The sequence below is a fragment of the Cyprinus carpio genome, unplaced genomic scaffold (assembly GCF_018340385.1).
Source record: "Cyprinus carpio isolate SPL01 unplaced genomic scaffold, ASM1834038v1 S000006513, whole genome shotgun sequence".
Lineage (NCBI taxonomy): Eukaryota > Metazoa > Chordata > Actinopteri > Cypriniformes > Cyprinidae > Cyprinus > Cyprinus carpio.
The window spans coordinates 189,903-215,099 of NW_024879181.1; the positions used below are offsets into that span (position 1 = coordinate 189,903).

At 34.4% G+C, this 25,197-nt stretch overlaps 2 protein-coding genes and 1 pseudogene across 2 annotated transcripts; 2 read left to right on the plus strand and 1 right to left on the minus strand.

Annotated features, from left to right (window-relative positions):
• The window catches only part of LOC109100845, a 49,941-nt pseudogene extending 44,481 nt beyond the window's left edge, over positions 1–5,460 (plus strand).
• A 2,326-nt stretch (positions 5,461–7,786) lies between these two features.
• Positions 7,787–12,442, plus strand: sinhcafl (SIN3-HDAC complex associated factor, like). The gene is made up of 6 exons (XM_042754408.1): positions 7,787–7,928; positions 9,210–9,348; positions 9,643–9,742; positions 9,836–9,950; positions 10,490–10,640; positions 10,733–12,442. The coding sequence occupies exons 1-6, from the start codon at positions 7,856–7,858 to the stop codon at positions 10,908–10,910; spliced, it is 756 nt and encodes a 251-aa protein (XP_042610342.1). The 5' UTR covers positions 7,787–7,855; the 3' UTR covers positions 10,911–12,442.
• A 242-nt stretch (positions 12,443–12,684) lies between these two features.
• Positions 12,685–24,965, minus strand: LOC109086996 (adhesion G protein-coupled receptor G3-like). The gene is made up of 12 exons (XM_019101251.2): positions 24,809–24,965; positions 24,521–24,575; positions 23,968–24,055; positions 23,664–23,819; positions 23,387–23,515; positions 23,223–23,271; positions 21,520–21,611; positions 21,275–21,390; positions 20,899–21,170; positions 18,369–18,465; positions 17,988–18,274; positions 12,685–13,314 (listed from the first exon to the last, which is right to left on the minus strand). Exons 1-12 carry the CDS (start codon positions 24,876–24,878, stop codon positions 13,193–13,195), a joined length of 1,533 nt encoding a protein of 510 aa, XP_018956796.2. The 5' UTR covers positions 24,879–24,965; the 3' UTR covers positions 12,685–13,192.
• Between the last annotated feature and the right edge of the window lie 232 nt (positions 24,966–25,197).

Sequence of the window (25,197 nt, forward strand, 5' to 3'; positions counted from 1 at the left end):
AATTATTGTGCACCCTTTATTTTTCTAGAGTATCTTTTGCTGCTGAATTATCCACTAACCTAGTTTATAATAGTTTAACACACAAAAGAGTGACGATCAGGTCAGAGAAGGATAGAAATTCTACATTGATTTAAAAAAAAACTGCACTGGTATCGGATTGGATTGGTATCGGCTGATACTCAGAATTTTCGGTATCAGATCAGATCGGTTCTGAAAAAATGGTATCATTGCATCCCTAAACAAAACTTAGTAAAAAATTATTTTTAGTGCCTCCCATCCAAAAGATCGCAATGAGCGTTGTGCTTTGTTACTTTTGATATGAAACAAAGTCTCAGCTTTCAAATTCTGTCAATTTTATTACAAAATTCAAACAATATATTTTGGCCATTCAGTGACCATAAACTCAATAGTTAACTCTAGAAAGGATCATTTTGCTAAATATATATGTACTATATTACACATTCATTATATTTTTAATTAACCTGTTTTTCAGTGTATTTTTGATCAAATCTTTCATGAAAACAATTAAGACATTCACTGTTTAAATGTTAAAATTTCAACAAGATTCAAGGTTTTTATTTGTCACTAAATGACATGGTTTTTTCTATAGTTTACAGCATTAGTTGAGAGAGATTGCTGATTGCTTACATATCCAAATGAATCAATATCGAATAGAATGAGATTGAAATCATCTCAATACCCAGCCCTACTTTTTATATATATATATATATATATATATATATATATATATATATATATATATATATATATATATATATATATATTGCTGTATTTTGGGCACCTTGCTAGATATTGACTCCAAAGTGAGTTCCTGTTGTGTTAAACTGTTTTGTTGAATAATTCTGTCTGTACTTTGCACAGTGCCAGAACCTGGGGAAGCTGACCACAGTACAGATGGGCCATGATAACTCAGGACTGTATGCTAAGTGGCTAGTAGAGTGTGTAATGGTCCGTAATGGGATCACAGGGCACACCTACAAGTGAGTACTAAGATTTTAGTAGCACCATAATCACATTATTCATTATTAGAAGCTTTAACTGACTGCCGGACTGTTGTTGCGTAGGTTTCCATGCGGCCGTTGGCTCGGGAAGGGAGTAGATGATGGCAGCTTGGAAAGGATACTGGTGGGCGAACTGGCGACTAACACGACTGAGACTGAGGACAGAATGTGCCGGACTCCTCCAATGCAGCAATCCCCTGGGATGATGCGAAGATTTGTCACCATTTCGCCAAACAGCAAACCAAGTATGTATTTGGAAATCTCATAAAAGTCAAAAGTCATATCTCACAGATTTAATAACTGCACTTATTGCTGTTGTCTCAAGCACATTTCCCATTGTGTGCCCACCAGAGTTAAACACGGGCCAGATCCAGGAAGGGGTGGGAGAGGCCATTAACGGTATCGTCAAACACTTCCATAAGCCAGAAAAAGAGGTAAAGTATTTTTTCTCTGTGAAAACTTGCAGCGGAAAGGACAAATGTGAATGAGAACGGCACATATGGATGATCTTTCGTCATTCTTCTGTTGTAGAGAGGAAGCCTCACATTGCTTCTGTGTGGAGAGTATGGTTTAGTATGGGCTCTTGAGCAGGTGTTCCAGCATGGCTTCAAGTCACCTCGCCTTTTCAAGAATGTCTTCATTTGGGACTTTCTAGGTAACAAATGCTGTAACATTCCATAAAATATATTTTCTTTTCTCATTAGTAAAAGTGTGTTTGTTAATTGCTCATAGTATTGTTCTAACTAGCATATTTTGGTCAAGAACCGCCCACTTAGACAGGAAGAGCAGCTTGACTGGCAATTTATTAGAATGATTTCTGTAGGATCATGTGACACCGGATTGCTAAAAATTCAGCTTTGCCATCACAAGAATAAATGACATTTTATAATAAATTAAAATAGAAAACATATATTTCAAACTGTAATAATATTTAACAATATTACTTTTTTTTATGGAAGCTTGTTTCCACCATAGGATAAAAAAATAACTTTTTCTAACAATTTTTTTTCTCACAGCATTGACTTTTTTAAACTTGAAATTCTGAGAGAAAAAGTCATATTGAAAGATATAAGCTTGCAGTTCTGAGAAAAACAGTCCAAATTGGGACATATAAACTCACAATCGTCTGAAAAAAAAAAATGAGATAAAAGTCACAATTACTGCTTTTATTTTTTATTTCATGGTGGGGGAAAGATAAACAACACCTATGAGATATAAACTTAGAATTCTGAGAAAAAAGTCAGAACGGTGAGATAAAGAGTCACATTAATTCATGCATTTATGAACGGGCTTCCATAGTTTTTACTGTATTTTTGAATTTCAAATAAATCCAGGCTTGGTGAGCATAAAAGACTTTTTTCAAAAACACTGAAAAGTATGAATTATTCCAAACTTTGTATACCACACTAGTGTGGAAACAGCTCATTTTAATAAAAGCTTACAAAAATTAGTGTATTTCGAAGTGTATTTTCAAAAGGGCTCACTGAAACATAAAGTGTTTCCAGACTGCTTAAAAAAACACCTGTGTGCCCTTACTCTCAGAGGTTTTGTAAAAACAGCCAATCAGATTGAATCTTAGTACACTGAGAAAGTGCATCAGACATTAAGAGCAAAAACTATGGGTGGTTCGTAGTTTGAAGTGGAGACTAGGAGTTTGTTCAAACCTAAATCTTTTCAGGAACATGCATGGTACGCCATGCATGGTACCTCAAAATGTTGCACATTTTTCTAAATCCTCTCATGTCTATTCCACAGAAAAAGCACAGGTCTACTTTGAGAGTACAGATCAGATGACCCAGGATGAGAACTGGCAGATGAGGGTGCGTCATTTCTGCCATTTCATGCGCGCCATCAACAGCACACCCAGAAACATTGGCAAAGACGGGAAGTTTCAGATGCTTGTGTGTCTCGGAGCCAGGTTGGTCATTATTTACATTGAACTGTTGGTTTTCAGTTTTGAGAACCAACATGCTCTTTTGCTCTTTTTGGGGATGGAAATCTTTCCGGCTCTAGAAATCACAATCCAATTCTAAAATGATCCTCGATCTACATTTTTCTTATTAATTAATGAGTTTACTGACTTGAAGTATTACATTTATTTTTTTGCATTTTTATTAAATTACTTATTTAAGTACTTTTTGGAATAACTACAAATTAAAAATAAATCAAAACTATTGTAAATATGTTTATATGTATGTTTAGAATTATTAACTAACTAAATATAGCTTCAAAACATAGAAGTAAATATAAAGTAATAAAGGTGATTAAAAAACATTACAAGCAGTAAAGGAAAAGTTTTTTCAGTATCTAAGGGGCCGTTTACACGACAACGTTTTCAGCCAAAAATGGGAAACTTTTTATGCGTTTTGCCTGTTCGTTTACATTATTATACCCATTATGGGAATCTTTGAAAATGGTGACGTCATGCGCATGCGTAGTACGTGTTAGGTATGTAGACATGTGCAGCATGTGTTGATTTTAAAGGCAAGCGCAAACAAACATACACAACAATGGCGGAGTACATGGTCCTGTTGTTGCTGCTAAAGAGTTTGCTAAAGCTACTTCAGCAAAGTGTGGCTTTACTTCACCAATATTACAACAAACAGCGGAGACACATCATATACATAATATAATCATCACTTCCCTACACATACTGTTTACTAACAAGACAGCGCCAACTACTGGCCTGGCATACGTAATACAGAAAATGTTGAAAATGAAAATGTTGTCGTGTATACGTGAAACTTTTTAAAAACGCAAGGGAAAAACGTTTCCGTTTTTGACTACATCGTTGTCATGTAAACATAGCCTGAGAATGAATAAGTGAATCTGAAAGTTTTCTAAGGAAAGGCAGAGGCGTTTATTTATTTATTTATTTATTTATTATTACTGATGAAATCATAGACAGCAGCAGGTCTAATAAGCTACATTCACACTAATGCACAGATCACAGGTGTTTTGTCCTTAAGACAACTGTGTTTACATTAATTTTGCATCACTAAAGCATTTGGTGATTCAAGTGCATTTACCACTTACATGGAGTCACGCATAGCAAAGTGCTGCAAGCGCCCTTCAAAACAAGCACACACAAAGCAAACGTGAGCATTTGAAATAAATTTGGCATGAAGGATGTGTTGGTATAGCTTTTGGAAGGTAAAACACTGAAATACTGCTGGGTGAATCCACAATTGTCAAGCAAATCACATTTCTCACAGCACATATCGTGTGCACTGGAGACCACAATTGCCCTTGTATTTACCTTCAAACATGAATCCTTATCCTATTTTCTATACTTGTTTGATGGTTTTGTGTGTGTATGTCAGTAAACAGAATTTTATTGTCTCTAGTGCACAATCCCATCGCACATATATGGAAAAAACTAACCTTAGAACTGATTCTGATTTTTTTTTTTTAATTATTGAAAAGAGAATCGCGATGCATTGGAGAATTTTTTTTTTTGTACTCTTTTGTCATATCGATTGGTCACATATGTTGACGCCCATCTTGTCTTTCTGCTTGCAGAGATCACCTGCTGCACCACTGGATTGCGCTTCTTGCCGAGTGTCCAATCACAGCACAGATGTACGAGGACATGGCGCTCTTAAAGGACCATTCTCTGGTGAACTCTCTGATTCGAGTGCTACAGACTCTGCAGGAATTCAATATCACTCTGGAGGCCTCTCTCGTCAAAGGGATCGGGATATAAAGCCGTCTGAATATAGAACTAACACACAGATCAGCGGGACCATGGACTAACTTTTTTTATATGGAGAGACTTGAACAAATGACTAAACCTGGCTTCCTTTAAAGCTACTGTCATGTTTGCCATATATTAAGTGCAATGAGTTTTTTCAGACGTGTCATAATTTTCATCAGCGACGTTACTGACATTCAAATATGTCTTTTGTTTTCATCCATACTTTTCACGAAAGGTGAAAACCCCCACCTGTGCTATACCATTTTATTAAAAGCTCAATATTTTTCGTTGTTGTTGAGGACTGATGACAATGGCTATATTTAAAAGGAAAACACGTAAGAAAAGCTGTTATTATATTTTCAAAGAAGAAGAGTGTTATTTTGATATGTGTCAGGTTGCTTGCTTTGTGCTCTAATCTAATCCATACTGTCACAATGCAGAGTTCGAAGCAAATGATTTAGAAGTATGCTTTATAAGTACATCTTGTGGGGAATTCATATTTTTACTTAAAATAAGAAAGGAAAGATGAAAAAAATGGAAAAAGGCTCTTTTTTTGTATAACAGTGCCAGGGACTTGTGTCATTTCCCACTAAATGCAAATAAGTTTAGGGACAAATCACCCAAAAATTACACTACCGGTCAAAAGTTTTAATTTATTAAGAATTTTTATTTATTTATTTTTTTTAAAGAGATCTCTTATGCTCATCAAGGTCACTTGAATATATTAAAAAGTTATTTATTCCTGTTAAAAACTGAATTTTCAGCAGTCATTACTGTTTTCAGTCAGTGTCACATGATCCTTCAGAAATTCTTATATGCAATTTTTTTGCTTATTTATCAATTATTGATATATATATATATATATATATATATATATATATATATATATATATATATATATATATATAGTTTTATTCAGTAAGGATGCATTAAGTTGATCAAAAGTGACATTAAAGACATTTATGTTACAAAAAAAATCTATTTCAAATAAATGCTGTTCTTTTGAACTTTCTATTTATCATAAAATCCTGTAAAAAAGGTTTCCACAAAAATATTAAGCAGCAAAAATGTTTCCAACAGATAATAATAAGAACCATTTTTAATAATTGAGCACCAGTATTACTTAATAATAACTGAGCACTAAATCAGCATATTAGAAAGATTTCTGAAGGAACATATGATACTTAAGACTAAGGTAATGACTGCTGAAAATTCAGCTTTGGCGTCACAAGAATAAATTACTTAAAAATATATATATTTTACAATATAATAATATTTACAATATTTTACAGTATTACTGTTTTCACTGTATTTTTTGATCAAATAAAAGTGAGCGTAAGACTTATGACTGGTAGTGTACATGTTGGTCATCATTTACTCATCCTCATGTCATTCCAAATCCACTTTTTTCTCACTTTTTGAATGAAAGTGAATGGCGGCCACAAATGTCTCTTGGCCTGTCCACTTTCAATCAATGGGAAAAGAGCAACTTGGACCTTTGTCTAAATATCTCTTTTTGCTTTCCACACAGGAAATGGATGAACTGTCTTCTTGAGCTTATTGTGAATCCCCTAAAAAGCATATTTTAGAAGATGGACTGTAAAAACTAAAAACAGTCAAAGCAGAAAGGATAACATTAACGTCTCACCTAATCCTTTCAAAGTACCGTAACATTCCCCATCTCTTCAGCCCTCAGGTCTCGACTGTGGCCAACTTCAATGCCATATCTGAAGTAGAATTAAATTGCAGCACAGTTGCTTGTTTGTGTCCCTCTCTTTAGTTAAACCCCAGCATCCCCTCTGTTTCTGCTATGCAATATTTACAGCTCCAAACTTTGCTTATTGAATATTGATGAAATATCATTCACCTGTTTTAGAGTGTAGCATAATTTGTAGGACATAACTGGGAGAAGCACATTAAAGGCTGATATTCATGTGCCAATTTCATCATGACTGTTCTGGTACCTGTCCAAACACAGCTGGCATGAGCATTCTGGGAGTTATTTTTTCTTGTGTTTTATCTCTTGATACATTTATAGACAAAACAGTGTAATGTAATGTGAAATATTGAGCAACTGTGTACAGTGTATAAAATGTATTAAAGGGGCAATTCAATATGATTATGAAGTCTTGACTTTCAAGAGCAAAATCTGTTTTATTTTAATATTAATAATTAAAATAATTAATAATTAAATTTAAATTTAATAATTTTTTTTTTTTTTTTTTTCTAATGACTAGTGTTTTTAAACAGCAGTTTGCGCCTATTATGTATCAAGCTTTATTGTTTAATAGCCATATTAAGAAATTATATTATAAAAATTAATGTAATAACGTAAAAGCAAAAAGGGGATTAAAAATAAGGAAAAATTGGGTGCAAACTAAATAGACTCTTAAATATTAATATACATTTCAGATCTCTTATTGCTGGTGGACCTTAAACATATTACTTTTTAAGCAACATGAACTGTAGAAATGTGGACTATATATTATATTTTTTAAAATTAGAATGATGTTCAAAGTTTGTGGACATTTTATGTGTTAAGTAACCATTTTAAGACTAATATCGCATATAAAAAGTGTATTATTTAACTAAATACACAGCATATTAATACCCCTTACATAAAGGCGACTGCGACTCAATCATAATAAACGAACTTTATCAGAAACATCACATTTCGGCGTGTTCGATCATTAAATATCATACAATATAAGCTAATATAAAAGATATTTCAAGCATTGTGGGGAAATGAGTCCATTCACTCACGTTCAAACCACAACAAGAAGAAGAATACGTGCGGGACGGGACGAGAGGGTCCTCTCTGCAGAACACAAGATCCAGGGGGCCGTCTCCACCCCTGGACCCCAAACCCACACATCCCCACCCCTAAACCTACCAATCTCCACCCCTAGATGAGGCTCCAGCCACGCCCCCTGGATGTTCTGCAGTGAGGGGCTACTGGAAAGGACGCTTCTGTACTTCCCCGGATGCAACATTCTAAAATGCAAACGAGCGGAGTGCAGTGATTGGCTGAAATGATGTTCAAACTTGGCGTCTACGCTCCTTATATGGTCTTCCTCCGACAAACCCCTTCACTCAATGTTTGTACGCAGGCCCCGCCCCCACCATTCATCTGTGTATGTGTGTGGCCGTAGTAAGGCATGCGCAGTGCAGACGACGAGTAAAACGGACGGAATTCAAAGTTTCTGACGGTAAGTCCTTTGTTATTGTTACGAACTAACAGTACGAATGTAGCACCTCGTTTTAATTGTACGTCCTGTCAGCCTCGGAGCGTGTAACATGTTGAATGTGTGGTGTTAGTGGTATTACAGCTCGGTTATTTACATCAACAACGGGGCTTTGCGCGCTTGGATGTGGAGCGTGGCATGGTCGCGTGCTAACGGGGCTAGCTGTTATTGTTAATGGGACGCGCGTTTTGGCGCTCTCGCACTGTGTGAAAGTTTAGACGGACGAGACAGTAGCGTTCACCCCGTATTTTAACTGAAATATCATCCATGTGTGGTTTAGAAGCAACTTCGCGAACATTTGATTGAAGAACGCACGTAAATGTTAATTTGCGACAGATCGTTACCCTTTCCCTTTTGGTTTCCATAGATACAAACGTGCTGCGAACGAACTAATAAAAAATAAACCACAACACACCGTGTGTGTGTCAAGTAAGACTGTATAATTATTTTATAATATGTAGGGAGTCTTCGTGAATGAGTGGCTCGTGTCATGTTTGAAGTGGTTTTCAGCCGTTCACGCGTTTGCATCGACGCGTCAAGCGCGCAGCGTGCGTTATGTTGTGCGTAACACAGATCGTCCGAGAGAGGCGTTTTTAAAAGTATTATCACCTTAATATTTGTATTCCAAATATGCGTTTAGGCTTTTCCGTGTCTTAAACTCCGAGAAGAGGCGCCCATTTAATTGCACTTTCGATTTTAAAGCCGCTTCTGCTGTGACAGCATCACCTCTGGCCAAAATCCCTAAAGGATTTCTGATCATCATCTGAAACGATTGTAAATAATTCAAGAATCAAATCAGATTTGAAAAATATAAAAAAAGAAAGAAAAAAAAAAGGATTATCCACTAGGACAGATTAAATTTATTTTCAATATTGGTTCCCAATTATTGTACAAATTACATTTATTATAATTTCTAAAATTTTCCAAATAAACTATTTGAGTAAACACATGCTGCTCTTTATTTCCCCCCCGCCTCACAAGTCCATGATCATGTGTTAAAGGTGACTGCAGCGAAGGGCTTTTGTCAAACATCAAAAGTAGGTCATTGCAGCAGACGCGACAGATCCAAACGCGCACGTTTCCAGACGCACGCTTGTGATTCTGCGTTTTCTGCGTAACTTCTACAACATTAATAAACCGTGTGAAATAGTGCAAGAGATGAACTCCCGTGACCGCCCCCTTCGATCCCCCGCGCAAACCGTGCAGGAGATCTGTGTTGTAATGACGCTCTCCATTCATGTCTAGAGCCCGACAAGATGTTCGGCTTCCATAAATCCAAGATTTACCGCAGCAACGAAGGCTGTTGTATTTGCAAAACCAAGTCGTCCAGCTCTCGGTTCACGGACAGCAGCAGATACGAGGAAAACTTCAGACTCTGCTTCGGGTGAGTGTTCTGTTTTCCCCTGATTCCGCTTGTAATCCAAATATTCCATAAGGAATGCTGGTGGAATTTCTATCAAAATTTGGAACCAGTCCTAATGAGATCAACTGAGAATCCTCTTAGAATCAAATAATATCATACCGAATAATCCCATTGAGATTGGTAAAAAAAAAAAAAAAAAAAAGGTAATAAACTCAAATAAAATATTTGATTACACATTTTATTCCTTAATCGGAGTAATCAGTTCTGTCCTGGCTAAATCATTTTCTGTTTTCCATCTTGTGATATGTTTGGTAGTCTATCAGAGGATCGGGTTGGAGACATCTGCAATGCTTGTGTGCTGCTGGTAAAACGCTGGAAGAAATTACCACATGGATCAAAGAAAAACTGGAACCATGTAAGAGACCGTTATGTTGTTTTTAATTGGAATCATCCATTTCCTTACAGCCATCGTGAGAATAATATATTTTATTTATCGTTTCCCCCCAAGGTGGTGGATGCGAGGGCAGGACCTGGCTTCAAGCTGACCAAACCCAAGAAAGTCAAAAATAGTGATGGAAAGAAGAAAAGTAAACTGAAAAAACTTCACAAATTTAAAAGACAAAGTGAGTTGCAGTTTTCTTAAACAGCTTTTTTTATAGCACTGCATGTGCACTTTAATGTTAGGTGTTTTTTTTTTTTTAATTTATTTATTCATTTTCTTTAAATATGTCTCAAATTTTTTTTTTCTTCTTTTTAAAGGTTTTAATTATTTTAGTACTTTGTATTAAACTAAACGAAAATGAGATGCAAGTGAAATATAAAAAAAAAATGTATACACATACGTTTCACTTTTTTTTTTTATATGTTTATTATATTTTATTTAATTTGTAGCTCGTTTTTGTTTACTCTAGTATAAAGTGCTAGACTAATAGTATAAAAAACTTTATAGACATTAAAAAAACATATACAGACTGTAACAATGCTATGTTAAAAACCTGTTATCAGTTAATGGTAAGTTTCATAATACTCAGTGAAAAACTGAAAGCTAATGAGACATTTCATGTAATTAAATAATGTTAAATTTACAGTTTTTGGAAGTGGAAAAAAAAAAACATTTTACAGCTTTTGCAAGATAGCAATGTTTGCTGGCATGTCTTTACAGATTCAGATGCCCACAGCACCACATCCAGTATGTCTCCCTCTCAGTCTCCCAGCCACAGTAATCAGTCTGACGACGGCTCGGACATCGAGACCAAGCAGAGGCGTCCAAACCCAGCGGGATTCTCCTTTCTCGACCTGTCCTACTGGAAGAGGTATTCCTTTCCGTTTTTCTAATGCTAAATTAAGAGTTATCAGCCTAACAACTAGCAGGTAAATAAATAACACTGTACTTAATATGCCTCAGGCAAAAGGTGTGCTGTGGGATCGTCTACAAGGGGCGTTTCGGGGAGGTGATCATTGATCCTCGTCTCTTCAAGCCCTGCTGTAACAAGAAGCGCCCAGCTCTGGCATCCTCCCCAGACTCTCCGATCTCACAGACACAACCTTCCCCTCTTCCGGAGGACATGAAGGAGGCATGGTGATCCAACTAAAACACCCTCCCAACTGTCTCGTTTGAGGCCCTCATAGCTTTGTCTCCAGTGGTAGACACTGATATCTTCCCTTTGTTAGATGACTGTGTATGAGTTGAGTTTTCCCCTTGCTTTTGTATTTTTTATGACTCTTTTGTAAAATGTAAGTTTTGTACCTTTTTTATATAACAGAAAGGGAGAAAATTTGGGCATTAGGACATATTTATAGGTCTGAGTTAGGAAATTAAATGTAATCCATTTTTTATTATTACTGTAATTTTTTTTTGGAGTTACCAGTGTTTTGTAAATATAATCTTATTTTCCATACCAGTGCACCAAAAGACTTCTATTTGGCATTTAGTTTGACGGGTTACAGATGAATAATGTAAAGTGCTGTATCTAACATTATGCCGAGGCATTAATGAGATGCGTATACTTTTACGCAAATACAATATTTTACTCAGCCTTGCAGTCTTCTGCTCTGATTCAAGTTATATCACACACATGCATTTTCTGACAAGGATTCTTGGGCACAATATTCACAATGTGAATTCACCTCAGCTGTGGTCTATAATATGGACGTGTGCTTGTAAAATCTCTTTTTCTTTCTGGTTTGGCATAAAGATGTTGCTCAATATTTAAAAACGGTTACGGGTTTGTAAATCTTTTTAAAACCAAGATGCAAAAATACATTATCTCAGAGTATTTAAACGGTTATCATTTACACAATGGCATATGAGAGCATGCATAATGTATTTGTAGGCATAATCAGTTTTATGGCTGTTTGTGGTTGTATTTTATTTTATTGTTGTTGTTGTTGTAGTATGAGAGTGTTATAATACTGAAAGTAAGAGATATTACTGAATGATGAATTTCTGACCAGGCTTTACACTGTGTTTTTTACCACGTTTTTCCATGTTTCAATATTGTACACTAAAGGTAATCGAAGATGAAATTGTACAGTCTTTCAGCCTTGATGTATTGACTGCAGCCTTTTGTATGTTTTTTTTTTTTTTTTTTTTTTTTTTTTTCTTTGCTGTTTGGATTAATTGAAATATGACAGAATTGCCTTTTTTGAGGGGAAAAAAATCGGTTTAGGCTCTGAATTTTAGCAATATTATGGAGTTTGCCATTGGATTTGGAGGTTCAAGATTTCAGTTGTATTTCTCTGTCTTATTTGAATGAATGTTTGTTTTTATTCACCAGCAATACTTTGCGTCAGCATTACTGTTGACTTCAAGCTCTTCTTAAAATGCATGAGAGCAAATACAAGATGTTGATAAATTTCAGGGAAAAATGTTTTTGATCTATTAATGTGGCACATTCTCAGTCAATGTGCCTTACCGGAGATTTAGCTGATCATTTCATTAAGTTAATTTGTCATTTTTAACTTATGCTATTTATTCAAAGCTGTCTGTACAATTAATGCTGTAAAGAAGTTTTTGTGCACTTTCTTTTTTATACTTTTTATAATATTACCATTGATAAAATTTTGTATCTCAATTTTCCTCACATTGGTATTTTCATAAAATTTTTAAAGTAAATATTTGTCTTGTTTGTGAGTGTTTTTAGTACAGGGTACATTTATTTTTATTTTTTAAACTGGGGGTAAAACAATGGAAAAATAGATTTTATTCTTATAAGGACATTACCTATTATGAATTGTGTTTTCTGAACCCTAGGTGGTGCCAAAATTGCATCTCTGAATGCACATATAATACTTTAACTAGACAGATGCTTTCATTTAACAGTAAAGAACCCTAAATATGATGAAAAAAAAAAATCATTTTAAAAATTAAAGCAGTATTTTTTTATTGCATAAAAACCCATTTACTGGATATGTGTAATAAAAAAGCACAAAATAAGTGTTTCCTAAACAAATGTATTTACTTTTTTCATTGCACTAAATATGATCTCAAATATATTTAAAGTCAACAGGGTTTTTTTCCCCATCCAATGTTAGAACAATATTTGGATTTATTTGATAGCATTTTTCACAATGTGCTTTATACATAACTCCCAGTAGGAGGTTGATAAGAGGCAATGAAAAGATATAAAACACAACAAACTATTCTGGAATATAATTACAAAGGATAGTTCAACGCATTTAGAAATAAATATCCCCCAAATAATACTATATGCAGATTTCCTTTAGCGCCCCCTTGCGGTCCCTCCGGGTTCTGCAGACCCCAAATGAGTAAAATAATAATAAAAAGAACTAGAATGATGTTTTGATGTAGAATGGAGGGTCCACCTTCAAACTCCACGGTGTGATGTGACCGAACAGCTGTTGGTTATCTTGTATTCACATATTCATTACTGTTTAAGCTAACCTGAATGGTGCCTTTTGATGAGCTATGTTCCTCTTTCCGTGCTTGACATGTGAGCGTCAAAAACCACACGAAAATAAAGACACCTAAAGGATTAAATGGACAGTATTAATGTCAGATAAGCCATTTCTTTTATCAGGCGCTTCTGCTTCAAATTGCCAATTTAGGGCCAAAAACCCAAATCAAATAAATAAACAACTGGCACTTCATGCAAAAGGTTTAAAATATTCAATAATAATAATAATAATAATATAACAAATAAAATAAATAATAATAAAATAAAAATAATTGTCAAATTATTTGTCGTAAATAAACATCTCAAAAAAATGAAAAATGATATGGGGTTTCAAATCAGCATATAACTTTTTGTTACACAGCAGGGCATAATTTTCATACATGTCTTCTGTAGAGTACACCAGGACAAACATCATGTTAATAAGGCATTTTGGGGAAACACAACAAGCCAATAGGGAACGAAATTATAGATCAATATTCCTATGAAATATTAGATATTCTTATGAAAATTTTGCCAAGTTATTACTCCCATTATAACACTTCTTTTTTCATTTATTTGCCACAAGAAAACATTAATATGCAAATTAGATGCAATGTATAGAATGGAAATACCAATTTTTTTACACACATATTGCATAAAGTAAAATATCAAATCATTCTGTTATATCTTTCATAACATATGTGAGAGTCATCTTGGTACAAAGTTTGGTTATAAATACCCTGAAACCTAAAAACTGAAAAAAGAACAAATAAAATGTTGTTTTTGTTTATACCTTACATTTCATGACTAATTATTAATTTATTTTTGAATAACTTAGTCCTGGCGTAGGCCTACTCTACAAAGGACATAGAATAAAATATGAATTAAATATATTTCTTCAAAAATGTTTTTTCCCCTCTTCCATTTGTTTCTTATTCTCCAACTAATGTAATAATAATAAATAAATAAATAAATAAAAACAAAAAACATTTTTATATGGTTCTCAGGAGGACGTCTCTCTAGCGTAGAGTAATCCAATCTAATGTAGTTTAGTGATGCGAAAAACGAACATAACATACTTATAATCGTGGTTTACCAGCGAGAAAAAGGAGAATCTGCAACCGAGCTGCAGAAGAATACGGAGCCCCGCACATGACATGCAAGAAAAAAATTATAAATCGTGCGCACGATTTACTAAATCGTTCCCTCGATGTATTAAAACATGCACACGATTACTATTTCGTTCCCTCGATTTGCTAATTCATTCCCTCGATTTGCTAAATTGTGGCACAATTTACTAATTCGTTTCCTCAATTTATAAATCGTTGTACGCGATTTAGCAAATCGAGGAAACTAATTAGTAAATTGAGCGCACAATTTATAAATCGAGGGAACGAAATAGTTAATCGTGCACAATATTTAGCCTACTATTTTTTCCTGCCTGCCATGTGCGGGGCTCCGTACTCCGTAGTAGAAGCAATGTAGACCGACAAAAAGCGCGGCAAACAGAAGGTGGGACATTTGATGGCGAGTTGTGAAAATAATGAGTAGTGAAGCCCAAGTTGCTTCTGTTTTAGTTGTAAAGGAAAGGGAATTTATTTTAGTGTAGACCATGCTCTAAGTAGGCTAGTATTAGTTAAAAAATGGCATGGCAGAAATATTGTAAAACTTTTGAGTTTCTACTGGTTTAAACGGATCTCGAGTCAGATTAATTATTTCTTGAGTACATTTAATAGATTACTCTTTAATGAAAACATTTGCAATTGTTCTGTAAAAGGTGTCATTATGACTATTTGGTCTGAGTTTTGGTTGCACTTACACAATTTTGACCAGCAGGTGCCGCCAGCGTGTGGTGTTTTGAGCAGTAATATTTTAATAAATTGTGACCCTAGACCACTAAACCAGTCTTAAGTGTCATTTTTGCAATCTGTAAGTGGAATAAATAAGCTTTCCCTTGATGTATGGTTTGTCCCTTGATGTATGGTTTGGATCTGACAATATTTAGCCGAGATACAACTATATTAAAATTTGGAATCTGAGGGTGCAAAACATCAAAATATTGAGAAAATCGCCTTTAAAGCTGTCCAAATGAAGTTCTTACCAATGTATATTACTAATCAAAAATTAACTTTTGATATATTTATGGTAGGAAATTTACAAAATATCTTCATGGAACATGATCTTTACTTAATGTCCTAATTATTTTTGGCATAAAAGAAAAATCTATAATTTTGACCCATACAATGTATTTTTGGCTATTGCTACAAATATACCCCAGCGACTTAAGACTGGTTTTGTGGTCCAGGGTCACATTTAATTACATTTTTGTTGTTAGATTCAGCAACGTCCCCCCCAAAAAGAACCTTGGAACAAATGTAGATATTTGTAAAATATGTGACTCAAATCATAAACAAAAGACAAGAAAAAGCCGTTAAAAAAGCACACATTTTCCCTCTAAATTACACAAAAAGAGGAAACCATTGAATAGCTATCCAGTCAAGCAGCCTGGAGAGAGGTCTTTACTGCTATAAATCCTCTCTCCATCACATGTGAATTAGGCTGCTAGGTGCAATTGTTCAATAGTAACTTTTCATTTTAGGCCCACACCTTGTTATAAGATTGTACCTGTAATTGTTGATCAGTTAGGTACACTGTGAGAATTATTATCATTATTATTATTATTATTATTATTATTATTATTATTATTTTTTTTTTTTTTTTTTTTGAAAAATGGAAAAGATACTCATAATTTTCTGCTGGGACATTATCCATTACATTTATGGACATTTTCTGTTTCTCTAAAACTTAAAAACAAACAAAATGCAGTGTGTAATTAAAAAGAAAACACCTGTGAAAAATGAATACAAAAAACAGCACACCGTGCCCTATTTTTATAGACTTTTAGAGTGTATCATACTTATCAGTACACTGCTTAAAACTGTAATTGTTTAGAATACTAATTAATGAGAAAACACATAAAATGTCATTGTTTAAAAATGTGTAACTTCAATAATTCAATATTGTATTAAAATCTTTAGAAATCTTGTTTATATTACTTTTACAAATAAATTATAAATAAATAATTTTATGAATAAATCTAAACGAACATTTCAAATATATATATATATATATATATATATATATATATATATATATATTTTTTTTTTTTATTATTTATTTATTTATTTATTTTTTTTTTTTCTGAGATAGTATGTGTAATCATTGGTTTATTTTTTTTTTAAGTCACCTTATGCACTAGAGCGGTTGTACACAAGTACAAATTCATATAAAATATTAAAGTGTTTACAAACATTCACCATTTTAATTGCATTTAATTTCCCAGAAAATCGTATTGTGTCGAGTAATCTACATTGTGTATGCTACACAGTGACATTTTTGTGTTGTTAAGTAATGATGTGTTGGCGCAATGACAACAATGCAACACATGTAGCAACTTTTAACAACAAATCAACCTGCCTTTAGCAACTTTCAACTTTTGACATTTGAAGGCATGTGGATGTGACAGGAAGTCCCGGGTTTGAAAAATGCTAAAGCTCAGAGCCTTTAACTGACACTTAATCCGCACTCTCTCAATTAGAGGCAAAACGTGTCCAGTCATTCATTATTAGGGATGGGGACATCAGTACTCACAGCCTACTTATTTGGGTTTTTGCACTACTTTCAAATGTTTTAAGTACTTTTTATTAGGGGCGGTATCATTACCGTGAAATAAAGTGTCTATCGTTAAGAGATTTTGCTATATAGTGTATTATGCGGTATGCAAATATATCTGCGTAACACAATACTGCTTAAACATTATATGAGTGATAAGGAAACATGAATGAATGAGAAAGAGTGGGGTGCACTTGGTAGAGTTAAGTGCAATAAGCAGTGAAAAAGAACTCAATGCAGTGCTTGCGCTGACTGACACACTGCCAAAGCGCGTGCAATAAAAGCCCCTCTCAGACAGCATGTGATCGCGAAAATCTCTTTCGTGTTTTGTTGTGCTTGAATGGTCAAATACGCACACAGTAATGTCATAATTCCCGTCGTGTTGGGTATTCAAATAAACACAGTCTGTTATATGTTAAATAAATGTAAAACAGTTAGGATGTGTTTCAGTATAATGTATCCGTGCAGTCGGTCTTAAAGGGACAGCAGCCTTATTTACCTGCTGCTGTCTGTCATTAATGTTAATCATGTTTTAAAAGTTTATTTCATATTTATTTGTTCTGTTGTGCTTGTAATTTGCTTCTTTTTCTTAATTTTTAATAACAAAAATAAAATAAAAATAGCTATTTTGAGGTACATATCGTTATCGTAAAATAAAATTTCCAATACCGTGAAATGAGATTTTGGTCATATCGACCATCCCTACTTTTTATGTGTATTTTGTAAAAGGTTTGCAACTCCTTTTTATCACTTACTTAGAAGCACCACTAAATTGTCATGTATAAGGACTGCTAAACAGAAATTAAGAAGTTTATTTTAAAGTGTGAAATATTACAAACTTACAAAATGTGTAAATAAAGCTTTGTAAAAACTTTATTTACATTTTTAAAACATTTTGTTGTAATGCTATACTACTCATGATGCTATACTAAGTTTTGTCCCTCTTATCTAACATTTTTCACTCCAACATACTTTTTTTTTTTAAGTGATGGGACAGCAATATGTACCCTATTAATAAAAGTGACAGTTATGCATGATTGTACCTCATTAACACATACTTTTGTTTCAAATAACACTGTGACAAATTCTTACCCTGAAAACTGTTGAGAATGGTGAAAACATAGAGCGAAGGGAGACTCAAGGGGCCATGGGTGGAGAAAGCCAGTATCCAGGGCACTCCCAGAATACAGCTGAGCCCGAGTATAGACACCCATTCTTTCCATGCCCTCCTCCGGTGGTCTTTAATCTGAAGAGTTTGTGATCTTAATTTGTGGATCTTAACCAGCACCACCCCCAGCATAACCATATTAAAGAGCATCACCAGCCCGAGATAACCATTCACAGTAATGTAGCTCACTATCTGTGTGTTTATCCAGCATCTAAACGAGAAGAAGCCAATGAAAACACTCCTGTTACAGGCCTGAGAGATAATGAAGTAAAGTGCAGTGCAATTTTTGAATAGATTAACCTTACAGAGGTGTAACAGTTGAGCCTTCTTTATCCGTGTAAAAGGTATATTTGCCATACACTTTAGTCACACCGCATATCATCACTGTAATGGTGGGTACACCTAAAGGAAAAGATTAATATAATAAAACAAGCATATACATGTTTAATTTAAATGTAATGATATTTAATGGTCAGTTCAACCAAACATTAAACCATGCTGTCATCACTTGTTCCCCAGGTCTGCACAACAGAATAATGGTCCTCCACTGCTACAGTTGTACGGATTCTTAGTGCATTTATTTAAACTATATTTCATTTCATTATTTTCAAACAACCAGGCTAACGAATGGCTTGACACAAACTGTACTGTGGCAGAGCCTAGACAAGGCTTCTGTGTAGGCATAAATTCAGCAACCTACCTGAGATATATTTGTTTATCTCATAAATATTAATTTACCAAACATTTGCACCCACAACTAACTCCTAGAATACATCCCTGGCACATCTCCTGTTTTATTCAGCTGACCAACTATCAAAATCTGTGTGGCAAAGCTGCGTGACTCACTGGACAGCACAGATTGAATGCATTTTGCACTGTAGTGGAGCGCAGACCAGTATCGATTTAAGTGTAAATACATAACTTTTGTTTCAGACAATTCTCTGTGTTTTGGACAAGGGATGAAGTTGAAATAATATAGACATGTAAAAATACGACATTACTTCATATTATTGTAGTTTATGGTAAAATCAATTATTATTATTTTTTTATTAAAAGATTTTAGGGGTAATGTTAAATAGCCATTATGAAATATGATATAACTACTCGGTTACAAGAAGATACCAAAACCCTGAAATAACTATGCACCCTTGATGCACAGTTCTGCCATTCAAAGACTTGTATTCATTGATTCAGGAACAAAATGCCACTATGCGTGCTATGCTGAGAGTTAGTCACACAGCAGTTCTGTGACTTTGCTTTGGAAGTTTACCTGGCAAAGAAAATAAAACACCATTTTGTGTGTTATCAGTTAATACTCAATAATAATTAAATAAATGCAGAGTATTGTCTATAACAAAAGTTGTGACTTCTGCATATTTACATTTAAAGCAATACACTTAAAATAATACACTTCACTATAGTGCAAAAGCAATTTGCACTGCACTGTCTAGTAATTAGTGCTGTTTTGTGACGCCGTTTTTGATAGTTGGTCAGCAAAATAAAACAGGAGATGTGCCAAAGATGTAGGTAAGGGGTAGTTGATGCAGATGTGATGTAAATTAATATTTATGACATAATATATTCTTGACAACAATAGCTGAATTTATGCCTACACAGAAGCCTTGTAATGCTCTGCCCTGGTACGGTTTGTTTCAAGCCATTCGTTAGCCTGGTTGTTTGAAGAGAAAGAGATTAAATATAGTGGAAATAGACATGTTAAGAAACAGTACAAATGTAGCAGTGGAGGACTATTATTCTGTTGCACAGAACTGGGGAGCAGCTGATGATGGCACGGTCATGGCATGTTTGGTTGACCAATCAGTGGGAAGGTGGCGTTTAATTCCCTCCAACATGCAGAGATCCAATATTCAATCCGTTTATTCATTTTCTATCCCTGAACGTAAAAACAAAAACAAAAAAATACACTTTATTTCAATAGTCCACTTTAGACATTATACTAACTATAACTAACTTTGTAACTACATGTCAACTACATGTCAACTAATTCTCTTTAATTTGCAACTACATGTCTACTAACTCTCAGAGTAGACTGTTAGGGTAGGTTTAGGGTTAGTGTTAGGGGTAGGTTTAGGGTTAGTATAAGTTGACAATAAGTTGACAGAAAGTGTTAGAAGATATTAAGCAGACAGTCAACTAATACTTTACTAACTGCTAATTGACATGTAGTTGCAGAGTTACTTACTGTTAGCAGAATGTCTAAAGTGGACTATCGAAATAAAGTGTTACAAAAAAAAAAAAAAAAAAAAGGCTGGATGCTGAATTTAAATTAGAATTTTAACTCAGCTCTTGAATAATAATTTTTTCTAAAACAATAAGTTTGGATCTCTGAACAGTTAGTAGGTCAAACCACATTTAAATTTCTTATCAATTTAAGCAAATTATACAGATTTTGGCACATCTGCAAAAGCGTAGGCTTGCTAATCAAAACAGCATATCATGAGGGTTAATGAATGTTTTGAGTGAATAAACCAAAATTTTGAAAAGTTTTAAACTTTTTTTTGGAATGAGAGTCAAGGATGAAATCAGTTTTATTATTCCATTTTAAGGAATAGTTTAACTGTCTAATCAGCTGAACTCAATCTTTAAAAAGTTTCATATTCACATCGTAATTTGATTAAATGTGCAGCCCGACTTTTGATTTATTCATCCAAATTTTGCCAAATTTCATGACATTCCACATTATACAGTAAATTACATTTTTAAAACTGGATTTCTCAATTTCATCCGCATTTACCACAATTATAGGGCCCTATAGCTGATTAATGCAGAAAGTGTATAGCTACTGTTGACACAAAAATGTGAATTTGAACTCACCCCATCCCACAAGACTTAATTTAAGCAAGTATCTCTTGATGTAGATGTTGAAAACCCGCACCAGCAGCAGGTACAGGTGGAAGCCCTCAATTGCTGTCCATGTGAAGGTGGCTAAAAGGCACCAGTGTAGAAGAAGTCCTAGAGCCTGACACACTGAATCAATGTCACTCTGGCCTGAAAACCCCACGCTGCACAAGAACGAGGTGTGCAACAAGAAAAGGGAGCCTGAGAGCTGCATGTGAATGATGGCTGAATGATCACATTGCTTCTTCCTGTGGGGAAGATTGTGAGAGATATCTGTTTTTATCTGTACCACAGACATCTTATTCTGAAACTGTAAAACAGTGTGTCAAATCTGATTTAAAAATGAACCTACCTCAGGCACAGAAACATAATAATCATTAGGGCTGTAAATGCTATTGTAAGGGCAGAGCCGATGTATGAAATGTAGTTGAGGGGGACAATATGGGACTCTTCAGGAATTTCAGGATTCTTTCAGAAACATTGAGGACAAAAGAGGACATTCAAATAAGCACTGCTAAACAGACAAGTTTAATTTTAAAGTGAACATTTTAAAACAAAAAAGTTGACTGAAGAGAATCACATGACAAATGTGCTTACAATGAGCACTGCAAAAAAGCTCAGATGATTACAACTGCACACAAATTCTCCACTGTCGATGGTAGTTTTACAGCCATCAGGACTCCAGTTTCCTGACAAACAGACACACATACATTCACCAAAGCAAAAAGTCAATGCAAAAACATATATTCAAATGAGAACTGTAATATATGACATTAGTTTTCACACTCATTATGACAGTTACAAAATATATGGGTCATCCAGTTTACCATTCCAGCAGACCTCTCCTGTCACTCGTTCTCATTGACATCAACAACACAACTCTTACAACTTTCACTCCATGAATAACCAGACTTGGGTAACCTCATTACTCAAAAAAAAAAAAAAAAAAAGAAACTTAACCATTCAGTGGTTGAAATTGAGCCTGTTCTTCCTTTCGTATCAAAACCCCAATAGTCTGGCAGCGCACATGCACTTGAACTTTCAGACTTGCACTCTCAGATAACCTTCACCTGCAATCTTTTTTTTTTGTTTTATTTTATTTTATTTTTAGAAAATCATAAACACTTAATATGGCTTACAATGTATTAAGATTAAGCTATTAAAAGATTAAATTAATACATTAAGCCATATTAAGTGTTTATGGTTTTAAAGGGAGGCAAACACTTAATGAGAGCATTTTTTGTGCATTTTGTTCATATTCTGCTGTTTTGTGGCCACGTATTTGCTGGTCTTGTCTTTTTTTCCTACAGGTGATTTGCAGGACCCTGTACGTTATGGTACTAAATTAGTTTTTATTAACCACTACAGCATCTCGTCTCCATTAGGAGCATGCACGATTTTGTGTCGATTGCAAGTGATGTCAGGTAGGCCACCTGGCTACTTTTGTAAACTGCTGAGAGATTCAGTTAAAAAAAAAAAAAAGAACAAAAGATTGCAAGTGACGTCTCTTTTCGGAAGTGCAGGGGTCTGAGAGAGCAAACCTCAGCGTGCAAGTGCATGTCTGCAGAAAGATCCTTATCTCAAAACCCTCAAAAGCTGTTTTTAAGCAAATGCTCCCTTACAGAAGAACTTGCTTGATCAACCTTGTAACATTTAACCCGAAAGCTGTACTGTGACAGGATTAAAAGAATGGAGCAGTTAGGCTTAGGTTTAAATACCTAAACCATAAATTCTATTGGTGCTTTTTAATCTGACCACATTTTGTAGATTGTCGTAATAGTTTAAAGGGGTCATGAAATGGAAAATCAAAATGTATGATTCTAAGACAGTGCTTGCCATCTCAACTTTCAAAACACACAACATGAGGTAAAGAAGGGCATGAATACTGTGCGATGAAGTTAGCCATTTACAGCAGTAGATGTTTACTTCAGTTTCTGCAAGAGGTAATGCCCCTTGAGTGAAAATTATTTTTACAAATATTGGAGCTGTTTATGGTGGAAAAAATCTTTGCAAACTTTATAAACTAACCTTGAGAAACACTATATAAAAATCTGAAACTGCATTTCATGACCTCCTTAAGAACTGCAATGACTGTGTGTTTATTGAGGTCCTAGATCCATCATGGTACTTTGGACCCGAAATGGGAATTATTATTTCTTGAGAGTTTAGCAGTAATAATTTCAAATTAAAAATTAACACACACACACTAATGCCACCATCTGAGAAGGAACTACATTCTAGAGAATGGTACATTTGTTTTTATATAGGTTTATTTTTGATGGTGTAAAAATCATACTAACCTTTGCCATTTTTATCAATATGCCAGTAGACACAAATTCCATTTTCACTCTGCAATAATGAGAGCACACTTTTACAGAAGTGAAAATAAGCAACACGTCAACAAAAATTCCACAAGGGCCACAGTGTGTTTTTACAATTATAGTGTGATGTAAAAGCATTTTACCTGATTGGTGTTTATGAATCTGAGTTGAACAGGCTGAGAAAGGTTGCGAATTTCTTTCACACCAAGCCAAACTCCCAACACACTTTGCCCATGCAATACTGGGTTTGACTCATGTGAGTCATTTCCCTCCTGTGTCAGCACCACGATAACACATGGTCCAAAGAAGAAACCACAGAGTTATGACATGCATATGTTGCCCAAAGAGGATACAATAACATTTAATTAGATACAAATAAAACAAGGCTTTGAGGGACAGATATACAATAATTCGATGTACTTTGGTGTCTGAACTGCTGCTGACCCTGAAGAAAGCCTCGTTGAGAATAGACACAATCAAATCCACTTCCTTATAGTTTCCCCGTCTATTGCTGCTCCTCTGTAATGCTTCTTCAGAGACGTGGATTTTATATCCTCTTTCTGTATCAACTATTTCCTGTAAAAAGGGTGAAGACACAATCCAGCGTGTGACCTTATTGATCTTCCTGCACTGCTGACTATGTTGCTGACACAACACAAGGTTCTTTTTTTTTTTTAGTCTTGAAGTTAGTCAGTCAGACATTAACCACTGTCTTGAACCTTACCTCTGAGGAAATTGGTCTAGAGAAAAAATTTGGATCTCGCATCCTAGGGGATTTAGATAAGCAAGTTCTCATTCCATCTTCAATACACCTGTTAAAAAATACATTCAATACATTTTATTCCTCTAAACATTATAAATTATTACCTGACAGCAAAACAACCTGTCCATTTCATACATTTATGACATCTAAAAAAATGTTTAAAAATGTAAAACTTTCTTTCTTTTCACTTCTAACGGGGAACGTTCTCAGATCTTTGGCTTACATTCTAACAAGATTCTAACAAGTTATGAACAAGCCTTTTCCAATAACATTAACAGAACTTCCATTTCAAAGGTCTTTAATAATATTCTCAAAATGTCATTTATACATTACTAATACTTACTAGTTTCAGATGGGTTCAGATAACATTTAAAAGTAACTTTTTGCCGTAATTTTAAAAAATGATCAAATGGAACGTTCCCTTAATGTTTTCTCTAATGTTCACCAAGTCAGTTAGCAAAATGTGCTTTTGTTAGCTGTGTTGTTACAAGATTAACAAGATAACAAAACTCACGAAGGAACATTAGCTTGATCTGTACATTTTTGTGGAACCATAAAACAGGGCACACCTGCAAACACATCATATCATGGGAGTTAAATAGCATTGTAATCAATTATTCAATCCAAATCCTTATCACAACACTTATTCGCAGATTTATAAAAACATTAATTTCAATATTACTATGTCACAACAGAGTAAATGTGTTTATAATCAACAGTCACTCTTTTCAAGTTAAAATTACATGATTATACTCATATTTCGGAGCTGAAATGTAAAAATGTAGAGCATATTTATACTCACGTGTTTCATTCTGTATTGTGGAGGGTAAAATTGGAAATATCCAAAAAACAAAATAGTACAAGCCTCTCATTTCTCTCTTCGATGGCTCTATTCCTGTAGTGCATGTAGCCACTGTCAGCCACTCAACCTGGTCTCATGTGATGGCTGTGGCTTCCTGTCTAACAGTTTTTACCATCACTTCATAAAGAACCATGACACATTTTACTGGAAGCTTTCTACTTACCAACATGAAACGTATAAGTGATGTTACGGTGAAAAGAAACCAGACGTTTTCAAAATTAATAACTAATTACACAGCAAATGCAATAAAACTTTTGAATGCACATATATAAAATTGCATTATTGTAATGTTTCCAATAAACTCAGACATATTTCAGAGTTATAGATTT

Bases quoted from the DNA above. Each gene is read 5' to 3' on its own strand.
- sinhcafl (XM_042754408.1), top strand. From the start codon at position 7,856: ATGTGTGTGGCCGTAGTAAGGCATGCGCAGTGCAGACGACGAGTAAAA. The intron at 9,349-9,642 runs GTGAGTGTTCTG...TATGTTTGGTAG, and splicing joins AACTTCAGACTCTGCTTCGG to TCTATCAGAGGATCGGGTTG. The intron at 10,641-10,732 runs GTATTCCTTTCC...AATATGCCTCAG, and splicing joins GACCTGTCCTACTGGAAGAG to GCAAAAGGTGTGCTGTGGGA.
- LOC109086996 (XM_019101251.2), bottom strand. From the start codon at position 24,878: ATGAGAGGCTTGTACTATTTTGTTTTTTGGATATTTCCAATTTTACCC. The intron at 18,275-18,368 runs GTAAGGTTAATC...CTTCTCGTTTAG, and splicing joins GGCTCAACTGTTACACCTCT to ATGCTGGATAAACACACAGA. The intron at 13,315-17,987 runs GTAAGAATTTGT...TTAATCCTTTAG, and splicing joins CATTCTCAACAGTTTTCAGG to GTGTCTTTATTTTCGTGTGG.